We start from the raw sequence: 17,630 nt of genomic DNA, 5'->3' as shown, positions 1-17,630 counted from the left end.
AACTACAATATTTCCGTTAGCAAGGTAGCTTTAGTCTCCACCGTGATGAGATGCAAATCCAGTGCCTCTGAGGTGCTACGACCACCATCACAAAAGAAGCAACCTTTTCAGTTGGGAGCCTAAAGGCAAAATCCCAAAACATCTATGGCAAAGTGTACCAGCAAGTGGCATCTTGAAAATCAAGATAGAACCACCCCTCTTTTGAATGAGGGGAGCAGTAAGCGATCAGCTTCCTCATCGTAGTCTTTGTTTTGACAGAATATGCTGAAGGCCTTATACGGTGTCACAAGCTGAGCCAAAGAGAACCTCTATTCTCTGGTAATATTGCTGCTGAGGCAAGGAAACTGGACGAGAGCCATCCCCAACCTAAGGTTGGGCAATGATGATGGTGTAACAGAATAGAGAGCTCCAGATTCATCACCAGGATCTGAGACTGATCTGCTGGAGCCAGGGGCAGCATCAGTGGAAAACAAAGAACCAGCAGGCCCTCTGGTGCTGGAGTGGAGTCAGTGCCCGACAGCGAAGGCATAGTGGGCTGATTGCGTACGAAGTCACTCGGCACCATGGTGAAGGCCTGCAGAAGGAAGCCCAACTGGAGGTACTGGCTCAAAGGCATGTCGGAGGGATGTGGAACCATCTTAAACAGTTGCAGGATTCCCTCTCCAAGACCACAATGTGCTGTGCAGTCAACTGTAGTCCAAGGAACTTAGGGCGCTTTGGCTCCAGAATCTGCATTATATTATAGTTGAGTTTGAAACCAGAGCCGGGTTTCTCGAATGCCAACAGTGTCCTCCATTACTGTTGTGGAAACGCGCGGATGTCCCACAGATTACTTTTCTTGCGGTTTTGCTCAACTTGTCCCTTGCCTTCAATGTGCACCTACCTTAAGACAGTGAATGGGACGATGATTGGTTCTCCCAGCTACAGTGGTGCCAAACTTGTGTTTTGTGCTCAGCGACGCAGAGTTTGGCTTCCTGGTCCCTCGTGGCCTATGAATGCATCAGGCAGCACTTCTTGCAGGACTCAAGACTCCTGCTTGGCGCTGAGGCACTAAAGACAGATGTTGTACGGGACCGTGACTGACATCTGCTTGTGACACATATGGCACAAGTTGAAGCCTGCCATATTCGGTCCGACACCCTTTAATACTGCCAAAAGCGTTGTAAAGTGTGTTGGTTAAAAAAGAATAATACATTGGTAGGAACAGAGCTCTAGATCTGCAGGTGCGGAAAAAGAGTAACTGATGTTAGCGTGTAGGGGTGCTCCATGTCATTATGTCTGAAGGTGGGACAGTCATGATGACAGAGTTCGAGGGCACCACCTGCTGGCACTCAGGAGCTATTGCAAGAGTTTCTGGATCCAGTCATGCACCTGGGGAGATTCACAAGATAAAAAAACAGAAATCTGCAGTTAGGAGTATCCATCTCAATTACTTGTTTTGTAATGCAATCTCTCACTAAGTAGATGTTTATAGCTTACTTTTTCGACTGCCGATATGTATTATCAATACCGAGATGAAGTACACTGAAGCGGTTGACTCTCCTCCCACCTATACTCAAAGGATCTGCGGCTAGAACTCTTCATATTCAGGCTCTGCTCTGTGAAACTCTTTCAGCCTCCGTTTGAGACGTGTGAATAACTTCCTCAAATCCCGAAGAGAGTTTCTGACACATTGCCTCAACTTGGCCCGCCGTACGGGCGCTTCAGTTTGGGGGTGAAACAATGACATCTTATTCGCAGGCTAGTTGCAGCCTCCATCATGACCCGTTGAGTTATCGAGCCCAAGAGTGGCATCTACATCTTGGGCTCCCCCAGAATGGCTTCTCCATGGGTCATGGTTCCGCAAGATTTGAATTCACGGATCTAACGCTATCGGAGGTTGAATACGGTCATCCGTCCATGCAAGATTCTTAGGTTGTGTACCGTTCCCTTGCGTATTCTTATTTTACCACTCCCAAACATGATTCTGGCAAAGTAAAGTGGGAATTAATAAAAAATATATATGTATCTATAGACCAGTCAGTGAGGGTGTAAGAGGATGCATTTTATTCAAGGGTTTGCACCATCAACCCTAAAACTTAATGAGCATTTAGCTCTGTCCCTCTGTCACACTGTGTGCAATAACATGACAAAAGCAATGCACAAGGCGGTGAAGAGTGACATGGCCTCAAAATATACATGGTTCAATTCATCAAAGTCGACGCAGATTCAGTAAGATTGGAACGCTCATCTGGGGTACATTAATTAGAACAATTACTCAAAATGCCTTATATTTTGGTTGGGAAAAGTTTAAACTCAAAAACAGGGGGAGCTGTGGAAGAGGACAGATCTTCAAGCAAGACATTAGTTTGAGACGATGATGGCTGATTTTAGACACTTAAGATTCGGAAACTAAAGGCTACCCAGGTCTCTAGGTTTGGGGACCATCAGGAGACCGCATTCGACCCTGCCTTCATTGCCCGAGATCTTACAGTTAGGTTAGCTGGTGTCCACAATGAGTGAATATCAGACCGTGGTTAGGGCCGGCCTGAAGAATCAGGTAGAGGTGTCCCAGACAACCAGTGATTGAAAACAGAAAGGCTGGATGGATCAACATGTCCTTGTCGAGTCCAGCAGCGTCGGGAGATATATGTACCCCTGCATCTAGCACCGTCTCCCATGCATGCGGAAGACCAGCATGCTTGTGTAGCCTGGCAAAAGAAATTAAACAAGACTTGAAACAGGCAGAGTGCATCCGAGGTAAACTTGAGCTGTTTTACTTACTGATGTGTCCAGGGATTAAACAATGTCTGGAGGGTCGATCAATTCGATCTTGTATCAGGACAGGGGAGTCAATATCGAATGGCTCTGCAACCGCATCTGGAAAAATGTAACTTTACTGAACGCAGTTAGACAAGGACGCGGCCGTGAGGACTTTGAGCATTAAGGCCCTGATTACAAGTTCAGGGTTACATTTGCATCCAGGCCTGTAATGGGATAACTATCAGAACCTGATAGATTCTGGCAGGCCAAACCGGATGACATTTATTGAAGGTAAAAGGTTGGGGAAAAAAAGCCAAAATATGCAGGATTCGGGGTGTTAAATTCAGATTCTGCAGGTTATGACTCATTTCCAAGCTGAAAACTCTAAATAAAAGGTATTTATCAGACCCGTGAAAACACTCTAAACCTGTGACTTGGAGGAAAGCTCTGAGGAAGGTCTGGCTGCAGAGGCGCTGTGTGTACTCAGGGTTCTGATCTGCTATCTCTTAGCTGACCCTCTATACCGGTGACCCGAGGGCAGATCTGAGGAGGGTCTGACTGCAGAGGCGCTGTGTGCGCTCAGGGTTCTGTTCTGCTATCAGTGACCTGACCCTCTAAACCTGTGACCCGAGGGCAGCTCTGAGGAGGGTCTGACTGCAGAGGCGCTGTGTGCGCTCAGGGTTCTGTTCTGCTATCAGTGACCTGGCCCTCTATACCTGTGACCCGAGGGCAGATCTGAGGAGGGCCTGGCTGCAGAGGCGCTGTGTGTACTCAGGGTTCTGATCTGCTATCTCTTAGCTGACCCTCTAAACCTGTGACCCGAGGGCAGATCTGAGGAGGGCCTGGCTGCAGAGGGTCTGTGTGTACTCAGGGCTTTGATCTGCTATCTGTGACCTGACCCTCTATACCTGTGACCCGAGGGCAGATCTGAGGAGGGTCTGACTGCAGAGGGTCTGTGTGTACTCAGGGCTCTGATCTCCTATCAGTGACCTGACCCTCTAAACCTGTGACCCGAGGGCAGATCTGAGGAGGGTCTGGCTGTAGAGGCGCTGTGCGTACTCAGGGTTCTGATCTGCTATCCGTGACCTGACCCTCTATACCTGTGACCCGAGGGCAGATCTGAAGAGGGTCTGGCTGCAGAGGGTCTGTGTGAACTCAGGGCTCTGATCTGCTATCTCTTAGCTGACCCTCTATACCTGTGACCCAAGGGCAGATCTGAGGAGGGCCTCACTGCAGAGGGTGTGTGTGTACTAAGGGCTCTGATCTGCTATCCGTGACCTGACCCTCTATACCTGTGACCCGAGGGCAGATCTGAGGAGGGCCTGGCTGCAGGGGGTCTGTGTGTACTCAGGGCTTTGATCTGCTATCTGTGACCTGACCCTCTAAACCTGTGACCCGAGGGCAGATCTGAGGAGGGCCTGGCTACAGAGGGTCTGTGTGTACTCAGGGTTCTGATCTGATATCTGTGACCTGACCCTCTAAACCTGTGACCCGAGGGCAGATCTGAGGAGGGTCTGGCTGTAGAGGCGCTGTGCGTACTCCGGGTTCTGATCTGCTATCCGTGACCTGACCCTCTATACCTGTGACCCGAGGGCAGATCTGAGGAGGGTCTGGCTGCAGAGGGTCTGTGTGCGCTCAGGCTTCTGATCTGCTATCCGTGACCTGACCCTCTATACCTGTGACCCGAGGGCAGATCTGAGGAGGGTCTGACTGCAGAGGCGCTGTGTGTACTCAGGGTTCTGATCTACTATCTGTGACCTGACTCTCTAAACCTGTGACCCGAGGGCAGATCTGAGGAGGGTTTGACTGCAGAGGCGCTGTGTGTACTCAGGGCTTTGATCTGCTATCTGTGACCTGACCCTCTAAACCTGTGACCCGAGGGCAGATCTGAGGAGGGTCTGGCTGCAGGGGGTCTGTGTGTACTCAGGGCTCTGATCTCCTATCAGAGACCTGACCCTCTATACCTGTGACCCGAGGGACAGCTCTTAGGAGGGTCTGGCTGCAGAGGGTCTGTGTGTACTCAGGGTTCTGATCTGCTATCTCTTAGCTGACCCTCTATACCTGTGACCCGAGGGCAGATCTGAGGAGGGCCTGGCTGCAGAGGGTCTGTGTGTACTCAGGGCTTTGATCTCCTATCTGTGACCTGACCCTCTATACCTGTGACCCGAGGGCAGATCTGAGGAGGGCCTGGCTGCAGAGGGTCTGTGTGTACTCAGGGCTTTGATCTGTTATCTGTGACCTGACCCTCTAAACCTGTGACCCGAGGGACATCTCGGCATAAGGCCAGACTCTGTGATCTCGGTTTATCACGAGTGTGTGCTCACATTTCCGAGACATAACGCTGTAAAGCGTTGGGCAAGGACTGACGCACACCCTGTGTAACATCTACAGACTTAAGTGAAGACAGTAAATGTACGCTACCGGTCATAGCTCTGATGTGTGAGCTCCAAGCCTTGTATTCTGTGTCTGAAGTGTGTATTTAATTCTCACAGGACTAAGACATGCATACTTCAAAAATGGATAAAATGCATGATATGCAATTGGATAAAGAAATTAACTGAACATACAATCCACCGCTCATTGTATTGAAAAGGTATAATTAAAATACGAATTATGAAAACATAGCTTTCCTCTAGCAGCACACAAAGCAGCCAATACCTGGCCATAGACAACACATCTTCAAAAGTCCCAAGTAGTAAAGTAATCGAAGATTCAGACACACAGGCCCTATAGAGGTCTCAGGGGCCCCTGTTCACAGTGTGGCCCTCTTTCAGCTCTATATGGGATTATCGGACACTCAGAGACAACTGTAAAGCCACAACAGGAGTGTGTCTACTTGGTGGAACACTGCTCAGAAGAACCATCCGTCCTTGTCGCGTCCGGTGGAAGATCAGAGATCCAGGTCAGCAGAGATGGTCCATGCGTCCTGGCTTTACAACTAGTCCATGTCAATGTTTTAAGAACTCGCTCCTCTGACCATCAGAAGTCCATGTGTATTGGACCTGGGACACGTTAAGCGAGAAGTTGTAATAATTTAAGGACTGGCAGGAACAGGTCCACCTCCTCCTCTCGTCTTGGTTCCGGTGACTGGCCAGCACTTTGGCATGGCTGGTACCAAGCCCAAGATTAAGTCCCTTTCTGGCTTTGTGACTTCTTGGGCCTTTTTGGCTTCTTCGGACCCCCAGGGCTGATGCCACTGGCATATTCTGAGCGCATGATAGCCGCTAAGCGCTGTTTGTTGGTCTGTTTTTTGGGTAGGTCTGGCCTGTAAGACAAAAACAAAAAAACATGGTCACGCTTTTTGAAATTAGTATCATAATGAGACACTTTGGGGAGCAGGGGTGGAAGAAAATAGGACAAATTCTCATTAGAAGCGGCAGAGTTCCGTGGAAGGATGCGCCTTCCGCCACACAGCCCGCGCCACATTCAACGGCATCCTGACAACTCTTACAGAAGGTGGCAGCGGATCAAAGCGACGCTTTGTTCTGTACAGAGGCGCTCTGTGTGCTTGGAAGTAAATGACAGGGCGCTTTGTGTACCAGGACGGAGAGGGGTGCCATCACTGTGCTGCCAACAATTATAACCAGGTTTAGTGGAATGATGCATACGGCTTTTTATAGTGTCTGGGAGAGGGATGCGAGCAGCTGCTGAATATTTTACACCCTTCCTCTCCCATCCGCTCCAGGACTCTGCGCTACGCACCTCTGCACTGCTGTGTGCGGGCTCCCTCCTGGCTCTAATGATCCTAGAAGCATTATAATACACACAAGCTCTGTGTGCGTGGGCCAGCAGAGGAATGTACCAAAAATACTCATGCGCTCTGATGACATCAAGCATTGCTAAAGTTCAGTTCATGATCTCTCCAGCGTGACGTAGGCGGTGCAGCATAAGATTAATGCAGCAGGAGCTGAAAGAGGGACAAGTTGCATCAAATATGGCCTTTCGAATGGCCCTCCGCTTTGGGAGAGCTTCAGCGGCTCCTGGGTTGGTCGTCTTCCATCGGCAATGACCGAGATGAGCCTTGGCTTTCAGTGTTCTCATTTGAGAGCGGTCTCCAGACGCTGCTCGCATAGTACTCTGAGGAGGCCACCCTCATGGCTTCGTTGACGGGATATCTTTACTACCCATTACTCTCAACGCAGATCGAAACACGTGTCGGAGAGTTAGAACAGATACAGCGCGGATGGCTGTACGAGAGAAGTCAAAGTCTGGAAGTAGGCTGAAAGCACGTGCCCCAGAGGGGGGATGGACCGCACTCGCATAGGTACAAAGGCGGCACGCGGGGGCTTATGGGACAAAGGTTGGAGGAGGAGGCTCAGACTCTTCGCGTGATGACTAGGAGTCTCCCGGGGCTCCAGAGCAGCAGTGGGGCGCACCGAGGAGACAAGAGGATGCTTAGGGGGGGTCGTTCTGGAGTAAGGATGCTGTAAAAGGTGGTTGTGGAGAGAATCGAGCAGCCTGGGTTGAGAGGGGGAACTGGAGGCCAAGGACAGCCTCCCGGGCCCTCTTAATGTTTCATCAAACGTCATTGTATGTATGCATAGCTCCTGCTACAGACCAAGGTGCTGGGGAGGGGGGCAAACACAAGGTCACCTTCAGAATCTTGGTGGCCACAGGAGAGGGCGAACGATTCGCTGCTCAGGAAGACGATCTGCATGGTGATGCACACTCACCTTCAGGAAAAGAATTTGTATCTCGAGAGCAAAAGGCATGAGCAGTCAGAGTTCAGAGGTTTCACACAAACCCTGAACAAGGGTCCAATGGAGTTAACGAGGTAGGCCGAGGGAATGACCTGGCCAGATGTAAACACCTGGAGTACAAAGAAGCGCATAATGTGCTACAGAAAAGGATCACGTTCACGCCTTCCCACTGGCACAGGGCAGAGAGTGTGGCACTGCATCAAAAGGGCAGCTTCCACATGCTTCTGGAGCGCCAGGACCCAGAAGGTGCCAGTGACTGAAGACTTGGAATCAGAGAAGATGTGCAGGGAGCAGAGACCACGAGCACACCAGCCTGTATTCCAAAGCACACAGTGATCAGAGGGAACCACAATCCTTTGTGCAGCCGGACAGCACACCACCCGAGTTCCTTACAGCCTCAGGGACTTTGAGGGCCCCATTACAGTATCCCCGTGGTTCCAGATGGGGTCGACCAGAAGATAATCTCCACATGGAGATGACAAGATGTGGTGTTTGACTCACTGATTACAACTGCTGTAACCAGCCCTAACCTCCGAGCGAAACACTCAGGACAACATGCGGGAATCAGCCCGGAAACACAGGTTCCCTCATGTGACCCCAAAGACGTGTAATCTCTGTTATTTACCTACCCACGAATCACTGGCACCCCAGGATACGGTAAATACCGGTGGAGAAATAAGAGGGACACCCATAAAGACACCCTCATTTTCAAAAACCAAAACCTTTATGAAGAAGTGGGATGGAAAAATGTACTTTGTGGAGTGAAATAAGCGCCTCATGCACATCCTGGGGTTTATGTGGCTGCATGTATTGGGGCCCAAGGATACTGTAAGGCAACAAAGTTGTATTATAATGCATGTCAGGGTAGGGGGTGAAGGGATGTGCTTGTTGGCGATAAGATTATGGAACAGTATTAGAAAGAACAGCTCACGTGCTGGCGGTGGTAAGCCTGCAATTACTTTTTTTGATTTATTTTTTTCACAAACATATGGAATAGGCGCTTAGAGTAAACGTAATGTACCAGTTACTTCGGTAATGGTGTATCTGGTAGAGACGATTCTAGCCGCAGATTCCTAAACGTAGAATTATCCCCAGGCGTGAGACTGGATCCGGAAAACCTTTTTTTCTTGCCACAGCAACCCTGCCCGCCGGGGGCGGCACCACGGAACTCCGCCCTGACGTCGTCCGCGAACGTGACGTCAGCGAGGTCACATAAGCCCCACCCCGGCGCGCTGACATCAGTTTGCGTCGGAGAACTTTTCCGCGCTACCACACGGAGCCAGTGCGAGTATGAGAACAGTGTGCAATAAAGTAGTAAAAAAAGAAAAACAAAGCAAGAAATCCACGGTGTCCAAACAGCACCACGAAGGCAGTGCCCGCACTGCAGAGCAGAGCGCCATGATCGAGAAGACCAAATCTGCGTTCCGAAAAGGACAGCCCTACAGGAGAGGGAGACACCCACCCAGGGGACAGATAAACCCAAAGACCTACAAGAAGGGCAAGCAGACAAAGGAAGACCGCAGCCATATCCGGGAACAATAAAGGGGAAGAAGCCCAAAACGGACAAGGGACCACAAGACCCTAGACAATCCCTTCAAGGCACACCGAGACCCCGTAAGGGCCAGGGACAGAGCCACTGCCCCGAAAACTCCAATCCATAAGACTGCGACGGAGGAGAAAGCCCCAGAAGCAGGGGACACAGAAGGATACAAGAATCCACCCCAAAGACCAACCAGAGCGCACCTCCACCAGGAAGAAAGCGTACAGGGTACCCGAGAAGGTAAAGGCACCCTAGAGAGGCGAAAGCAAGCCCAACCCAAGGGGGAGGGGCACCAGTAGCGACTAAGCCACCCAAAAGGGGGCAAGTGTTGAAGGCCCAGCAGAAAGAAACCTCGCAAAACGGGGAGGAAGGGCGGGTTGTGAAGGAATCTGCGGCTAGAATTGTCTCTACCAGATACACCATTACCAAAGGTAAGTAACTGGTACATCTGATAGAGACTACTAGCCGCAGATTCCTTAACGTAGAATAGATACCCTAGCCATACCCAGAGGGGAGGAGGGACTGCGAGAAGAACCCACCAGCCCAACAGAACACAGAGCCCCAACAGGGGATGCATCATGAGGCAAGAAGGAACGGACCAGCCCCACCAGGCAAAAAGGGTCGCAGGCACAGGAAGGAGCGAAGAACCCCCCTGCCGAAAGCCAAGAGGCAGAGGGAAAAGAGGGGCAGAGTCCCCCAAAGGAGAGCGCCACCCCCATCGAAAGGACGTCGGAGCAGAGAGGCGCCGCACAGCAGAAGACAAGACAGGAACGGCACAAAGCCAAGAGGCGCGGACGTGCGAAGGAGGCACAGACGCGCAAGACCCCAGCAGAAAAGAAGAAAAGTCATCGGAGACACCACGGCCCCCTGAGAAGGAACACAACCCTCAGTAACGCACAACCGGCCCTAGCCGCAAAGACACACAGAACAACGAAGCACAAGGCGAAGCCGAAGGAAGATAGCTTGATGAGAGGCCCCAGAAAGAGTCGCCCCGGCGGCAGAACCCCGGTGGAACAGGGGCAGCAGCCCAAGAGGAACGACCAGGAATCGAGCCCCAGAAGGGGGGGCCAGCTGCGCCAACGCAAGCCGAGAACAACCCGACACACCAAGAACCAAGGCGGAACCACAGGCACGACTCCACCAAAGGAAGGCCGCCCAAGAGCCTGAAACCGAGAAAGAAAAAGAAGAAAGGCCGCCCCAGGCGGCATACAGGGTCACCAGGGAACGCAAGGAACCCAAGAAGGCAGCCACAGCCGCCGGACTAAAAAGAGGACTACACAATAGTCAACCAGTACCCCACCTGGGGTATGACACATTCCCAATAAAACCAGGGGAGACACCTCTTAGGGGCAAAACTCCGCAGCCGAGGAAGAACGAAAAGGGGGGCCCATAGACATAACCACAGGCAGCTTACCAAGCAGCCAAAAGAAGACGTACCAAGAAGGTGAAGGGCTGAACCAGCAGCCAAAGGCACAACGAGGGCAACAGCAAGACCTCGAAGGCGCACTCCAACCTAAACCCATACACACCAGCGACCCTGAGGAGCCACAAGAACCTCAGGAGGCAGAAAACCACAAGGCTGAAGGGCTGTACCAGCAACCAAAGTGCAGAAGGAGTAGTTTCTTACCTGTAACTCCAGTTCTGTAGTAGGGGTATCTCTGTTATAGTCATAATCTATGAATAGTCCCGCCCATGTGCGGGGACCCCGGAGCAATCAAAATATCTCTTAAGCTGTCCTGCATTTGCAAACCTGCAAAGACACTTAAGAGACAGACAAAAATAATACAGCCTCATAACAACACGGCTGCACTGGCCAGCACTTCCTCTGAAGTGAACACAAAAGCCAAAATAAAGTTTAAATGTCATTTTTATTCACATCTGACATGTTCCTTTATTGTATCACACTCCCTTCACCAAAATCCCTTTAAACAATAGAGAGGAAGGGGTGGACAGACAAGCCCTATAGGCTGTCATTATGTGTCTGCTAAAGGGATACCGTGCCTTTAAGAAACTCTCCAGAGACCCCCGGTATCCCAGGTGTCACGACCCGGAACGCCCGCGCGGCGCGAGTGAGGCGCGCGCAGGGAGTAAGACTACACCTCCCAGCATGCCGAACGGGAGGCGCGATCACGGGACCTATATAGGCCCCGCCTTCCTTCGCTCTGGCGCTTGTCAACCGCAGTTTGAATCCGAACGAGCCCGGAACGCTGCTCGCGTTCCTCTTCAACCAGCGAACCACCAGCTACCTCGTTACGAACTGGGAACCTCCCGCTTTATCGCCTTCTCCATCGGCCGAGCACCGCCAGGGGGAAAAGTGTGCTCCTACGACCTACCAATTCCCGCCACGCCAACGGACGCTCCGTGGCGCTCCCGAAGCCCGGAGGCTTTGTTACCTTACCACCACACCCCTACCTGCACAGGCTAGAACGCAGGGACGCCTTCTCCGGACGCCGCGTTAGCCTGCAGGAGGTGGGGAGCGACTCCCATCACCCCTTTCTTTATCTTCCTGTGTACATCCCAGCTGAGCAGCCCGCTTGTTTTCCGGCTGCTCTTTCACGGTGCGCCTGACTTGAGGAATCCTCCTCCTTCCCGCTTGGAGCCGCATGAAAGGCTCAGAGAGCGTCCCGGACAGCCATCCCTATGCGCTTGGAGCTGCTTGAAAGGCTCGGAGAGCGGCATAGACCATAGAACCCGCCCTGTGCTACCGCGCTGAACCCGCGAGTACTGCTCCTCGACCTAGGGCTCTGGGTTATCCATCTTTGTGTTGGGGAGGGGACTCCTCTACTGGACCCCGGTTTTCTCACTCTGCTGTCTCTTTACAGGGTCGCTAAGGAGGCGCTGTTGGAGCGAGGTTACCCTCAGACGTGCCACCCCCCCTCGAGAGTTCTTCCCTTACCCCTATCCGGGGATCCCTTCCGTTCCCTCTCCCCCTTTGGGTGGTGTTCCCCGCTCGACGTCCTACTAAGGGGTTGACGGCAACACCACATAGGAGGAGAGGGTTCTTAGCATCGCTCCCGCTGTATCCGGCTTCTGAGGTGAGTGGCCCTCGACCTCCTATCTCACAGAACCTGACAGGCCTGACAGGTTGACAAGCCCACGGATACCTACAGCCTGAGCGATGGATGCGGATACCACCCTTTCCGCAATATTAGAGACTTTAACTCCCTTGTGCGGGGAGGTAGATGCCTTCCGGGCAGAAAACGCCGCGCTTAAGCAAGAGATGGGCACCATGAGAAGAGAAGTGGCAGGCCTCTCCCGCCAAAAGGGAACTGGGGCTGTAGGAAGCTCATACATCAGGGGCTGGACTCTGCCACCCCCTTTCACTCCGCAAATGCCCACTACAGATGGGGGAGCGACTGCTTCCGTAGGGGGACAGGGCACAGGGGTCTTCCCGCATACCTCCTTCTCTTCCGTGCCGCAAACGGGATCGTCACCTATACATGTCATACAACCCATGCACCTGCCCCTCGCCCCTCCAGAAAGATTCTTTGGGGACCCAAAGAAATTCGGGGTATTCATGGGACAGTGTAGACTGCATTTTCTGTGTAAACCCGCTGTCTTTCCGACGGATCAAGCAAAAACTGCCTTTGTGCTGTCCTACCTCGGAGGCAATGCAGCGAACTGGTCTTTTCCCCTGATAGAACACGACGACCCATTGTTATACAACTTCCCGAACTTCTGTGTGGAGATGCGACGGCTATTCGACCGGAAAGGTCATCAGTTGTCCCTGGATAAAGAGCTCCTTTCCCTTAAGCAAGGTACGCAGGACTTGCTTACTTACATCACCACCTTCAATCGGCTGATCGTGGAAACGGAGTGGCCCGAGGAAAAGAGGACGTCGCTGTTTTATCAGGGACTGAGAGGGGAGTTGAAGGATGTCCTGGCCCAAGTGGTTCAGCTACCCGCCACGTGTGATGAACTAATTGACCCGACCGTTCAGTTAGACCACCGTCTTCAGGAGCGGAAGGGAGACAAGCTGAGAGCGGAACCGAGGTTCGTCCCTTCGAGGCTCCGTGTAGTTCCCGAGGAACGAAGCACCCCAAGTGACGGGTCGGAGCCCATGCAGATCGGGGGAATCAGAGGCCCCCTCAGTCCAGCCGAAAGAGAGAAAAGGAGAAGCCAGAAGTTGTGCTTATACTGCGGGAAACCAGGGCACTTCATTAAAGAATGTAAGAGCCGGATGAAAACAGTTAGCCCAGGGAGAACCGGGGACAAGACCCTGCCGGTGGTGAACACAGCAGCAGAGTATCCGGAAAACTGACGTCCTCACACAGGGCGGAGACCCCCTGTTTGAGGACTACTGTCACCAAGGCCTCACCCGCAGTAGCCAACACCTTGCAGTCATCAGTAGCCCACATGAACATCTGTGCTGTGCTGGACTTGCCCTCGGAGATATCAGTGGTTTTCCATGCCTTATTGGACTCGGGGGCTACTGGCAATTTTATAGATCAAAAGTACGCCAAAGAACTTCGCCTGCCTTGTGATCAAAAGGAGGCGCCTGAGAGGGTGAAGGCCGTGGACGGCTCGGCACTGACGTCTGGTCCTGTGCGGTTTCACACACATCCGGTCCGGATGCAGATCGGAGAAAACCATGTGGAATGCATAAGCTTCGATCTGATCGACGCTCCCCAGTTTAAACTGATCTTAGGAATGCCGTGGTTAACGCTACACGACCCTCTGGTGAGATGGGCAGCTCGCACGGTGACTCTGAACTCTCCTTTTTGTCGGGACCACTGTACCAGGAAGGCAGAGAGTTGCACCCTACCTACAGCGAGTCCAGCCGCAATGCTTGCAAGCGCAGGCTCGGATTCAGCGGTGTGCTGTCTATCAACACTAAATGAAGTATATGACGAATACAAGGCTGTGTTCGACAAAAAAGAAGCAAGCCAGCTGCCTCCCCACCGGGAGTACGATTGTGTCATCGAACTAGAAGCGGGGGCCAGCATTCCCTGCAGCCGGGTCTATGCCCTCACAGAAGCCGAAACAACTTACCTGCAGCAATACCTAGCAGACATGTTGGCCTCCGGATTTATACGCACCTCTTCCTCTCCCGCGTCCTCGCCTATCTTCTTTATACCGAAGAAGGAAGGGGGATTGAGGGCGTGTATTGACTACCATGCCATCAACAGAGTGACAGTGAAGAATCGGTACCCCCTACCTCTGATTCCAGTACTGTTGGACCAGTTGAAGACAGCCAAGGTCTTTACTAAGCTCGACCTCAGGGGTGCGTATCATCTGGTGAGGGTGAGGCGGGGGGACGAGTGGAAAACGGCGTTCAGAACAAAGTTCGGGTTGTACGAATACCGAGTCATGCCTTTCGGTCTCTGTAACGCCCCCGCCGCCTTTCAGTTCTTTATGGACGAAGTGCTGAGAGGGCTTTTGGACGTCTCATGTATCGTCTATATAGACGACATCCTGGTCTATTCTGCCTCAATGGAGGAGCACGTGCATCATGTCTCAGCGGTACTGGAATGCCTGAAACAATACTCCCTCTACGCTAAATTGGAAAAATGCCTGTTTCACGTTCCGGAGGTAGAATTCCTGGGATATGTCATCGGCCCTGGTGGAGTGTGCATGGATGACAAAAAGACGCGAGCCATCATCGAGTGGAAAACACCCACCACAGTGAAGACCTTGCAAAGTTTCCTCGGCTTCGCAAATTTCTACCGGCGATTCATCCAAGGCTTCTCTCATGTGATCCAGCCTCTTACCAAGTTACTGCGAAAAGGAGCGGTGTTTGAGTGGTCGGAAGCCGCGGAACGAGCGTTCCAGGCCCTGAAGCGTTGTTTCACCACGGCACCTGTGTTACGACATCCAGACGCGGCGCAGCCCTTTGTACTAGAGACGGATGCATCGCAGTTTGCAGTGGGAGGGATCCTATCTCAACGCCATCCGGACACGGGCCAACTACACCCCATCGCCTTCTTTTCCCAAAAACTTTCCACTTGTGAAACTAATTACAGCATTACGGATAAAGAGCTGCTGGCGATCAAGAAAGGATGTGAGGAGTGGCGGCACCACTTACTGGGAGCTCGACATACGGTGGAGATTTACACGGACCACTGAAATCTCCTGTTCTTAAAGACAGCCAGGGCTCTTACTCCCAGACAACTCCGCTGGTCGTTATTTTTTTCCGACTACGATTTTGTGATTCGATACCGGCCAGGGCCGCAGAATGGAAAGGCAGATGCCTTATCAAGACTTCAGCACCCTCCTGAATCCGGTGACCAGTCCCCCGAGGAAACCCCCGTCATTCTGCAAAAGGCCTCCTTTCCAGAGGAACTCCTAGCCGTGACCAGCGTCGACGACTTCTTAGAGGACGTGCGCAAGCAGACAGACAAGGTGGACTCACCTGCATTGGTGGCAGAACACCCCACCCGTCGCTCCACCTCCCAACGTCTCTTGTACCATGAGAACAAATTGTTTCTGCCTTCGGAAGACTTAAGGCGGCACGCCTTACACTGGGTACATGATACACCCTTAGGGGGCATTTGGGAGCCCTCAAGACCACTCGAGCTCTGCAGCGTTACTTCTGGTGGGCAACCTTGAGATCAGATACGACAAGTTACGTGTCAGGGTGTGCTGTGTGCGTGCAAGGAAAAGCGCTGCATCAGAAGCCCTGCGGGACGCTGCATTCTATCCCTATTCCTCCATCTCCCTGGCACACGGTGTCCATGGACTTCATCGTGGACATGCCCCCTAGCCTGGGCCTGAATACCATCTTGGTGGTAGTGGACCACCTTACCAAAATGGGTCATTTTCTAGCCCTCGACAAACTGCCTTCGTCCGCCTCTCTCGCCCTCATCTTCCTACAACAGATAGTGCGCTTACACGGCATACCGGCTGTTCTCATCACAGACCGAGGGACGCAATTTACCTCTCGCTTCTGGAAGGCGTTGTGTGAGGTTATGAAAATTGATGCCCGCCTTTCCACGAGCTACCACCCACAGACAGACGGGAAGACGGAGAGGTTGAATCAAACCTTGGAACAGTACCTCCGCTGCTTCACCTTGTCTCATGAGGAGGAGTGGAGCCGGCTGTTGTGGCTAGCCGAGTTCACCTATAACAACGCCGACCATTCCTCTCTGGGGTGCTCGCCTTTCTATTGTCTATTAGGTCACCACCCAAACATGCTACCCTTCGAATGGCCAGTACAAACACAACATCCCACCATACAGGAACATCACTCACACCTCCGTTCCATACTCCAGGCAGCCAAGGTGCAGTTGGCTGCACGTACGCAGATAAACGAAGGGCACCTGAACCCACGTACGAGGTATCGGACAAGGTTTGGCTTAACACTCGACATCTTAAGTTCAAAGGCAACACCCGTCTGCAGCCCCGATATGTAGGGCCCTATGCCACAGAGAGGGTGATAAATCCGGTAGCAATGAAGCTAGGCCTCCCCGCTTCTTGGCGCATCCACCCAGTGTTCCATGTATCGTTGTTAAAACCATGCCTCCCACATACCAGGATCCTCTCAAAACCCCAGCCTGTGCTGGTGGATGACGGAGAGGAATACAAGGTCAAGACAATTCTCGATGTAAAACGTGTGAGGGGTAGACTCCTTTACTTAATCGACTGGAAAGGGTACGGACCAGAGGAGAGATCATGGGAACCCTTGGCTAACTTACACTGTCCTGCTTTGCTAAGACGCTTTCACGCAACCCATCCTTCCAAACCTGGGGGCCCGTCGAGACGCCGGGCGCAGGGAGGGGGGTTCTGTCACGACCCGGAACGCCCGCGCGGCGCGAGTGAGGCGCGCGCAGGGAGTAAGACACACACCTCCCAGCATGCCGAACGGGAGGCGCGATCACGGGACCTATATAGGCCCCGCCTTCCTTCGCTCCGGCGCTTGTCAACCGCAGTTTGAATCCGAACGAGCCCGGAACGCTGCTCGCGTTCCTCTTCAACCAGCGAACCACCAGCTACCTCGTTACGAACTGGGAACCTCCCGCTTTATCGCCTTCTCCATCGGCCGAGCACCGCCAGGGGGAAAAGTGTGCTCCTACGACCTACCGATTCCCGCCACGCCAACGGACGCTCCGTGGCGCTCCCGAAGCCCGGAGGCTTTGTTACCTTACCACCACACCCCTACCTGCACAGGCTAGAACGCAGGGACGCCTTCTCCGGACGCCGCGTTAGCCTGCAGGAGGTGGGGAGCGACTCCCATCACCCCTTTCTTTATCTTCCTGTGTACATCCCAGCTGAGCAGCCCGCTTGTTTTCCGGCTGCTCTTTCACGGTGCGCCTGACTTGAGGAATCCTCCTCCTTCCCGCTTGGAGCCGCATGAAAGGCTCGGAGAGCATCCCGGGCAGCCATCCCTATGCGCTTGGAGCTGCTTGAAAGGCTCGGAGAGCGGCATAGACCATAGAACCCGCCCTGTGCTACCGCGCTGAACCCGTGAGTACTGCTCCTCGACCTAGGGCTCTGGGTTATCCATCTTTGTGTTGGGGGAGGGGACTCCTCTACTGGACCCCGGTTTTCTCACTCTGCTGTCTCTTTACAGGGTCGCTAAGGAGGCGCTGTTGGAGCGAGGTTACCCTCAGACGTGCCACCCCCCCTCGAGAGTTCTTCCCTTACCCCTATCCGGGGATCCCTTCCGTTCCCTCTCCCCCTTTGGGTGGTGTTCCCCGCTCGACGTCCTA

General features: G+C 52.8%; 1 protein-coding gene across 2 annotated transcripts in view; it reads right to left on the bottom strand.

Moving 5' to 3' along the window:
* Positions 1–5,306: 5,306 nt before the first annotated feature.
* The window catches only part of DDX31 (DEAD-box helicase 31), a 267,577-nt gene continuing 255,253 nt past the window's right edge, over positions 5,307–17,630 (bottom strand). For both annotated transcript variants that reach the window (XM_085613914.1, XM_085613915.1), the window contains one exon: positions 5,307–6,007. In XM_085613914.1, the coding sequence (XP_085470040.1) occupies positions 5,869–6,007 (139 nt within the window). In that variant the 3' untranslated portion in view covers positions 5,307–5,868. The remainder of the gene's footprint in view (positions 6,008–17,630) is intronic.

This window comes from Triturus cristatus, chromosome 1_2 (genome assembly GCF_964204655.1).
Source record: "Triturus cristatus chromosome 1_2, aTriCri1.1, whole genome shotgun sequence".
Taxonomy (NCBI): Eukaryota; Metazoa; Chordata; class Amphibia; order Caudata; family Salamandridae; genus Triturus; species Triturus cristatus.
Note: the sequence above shows the minus strand (reverse complement) of the source record. Positions and strands in the feature narration are given on the sequence as shown.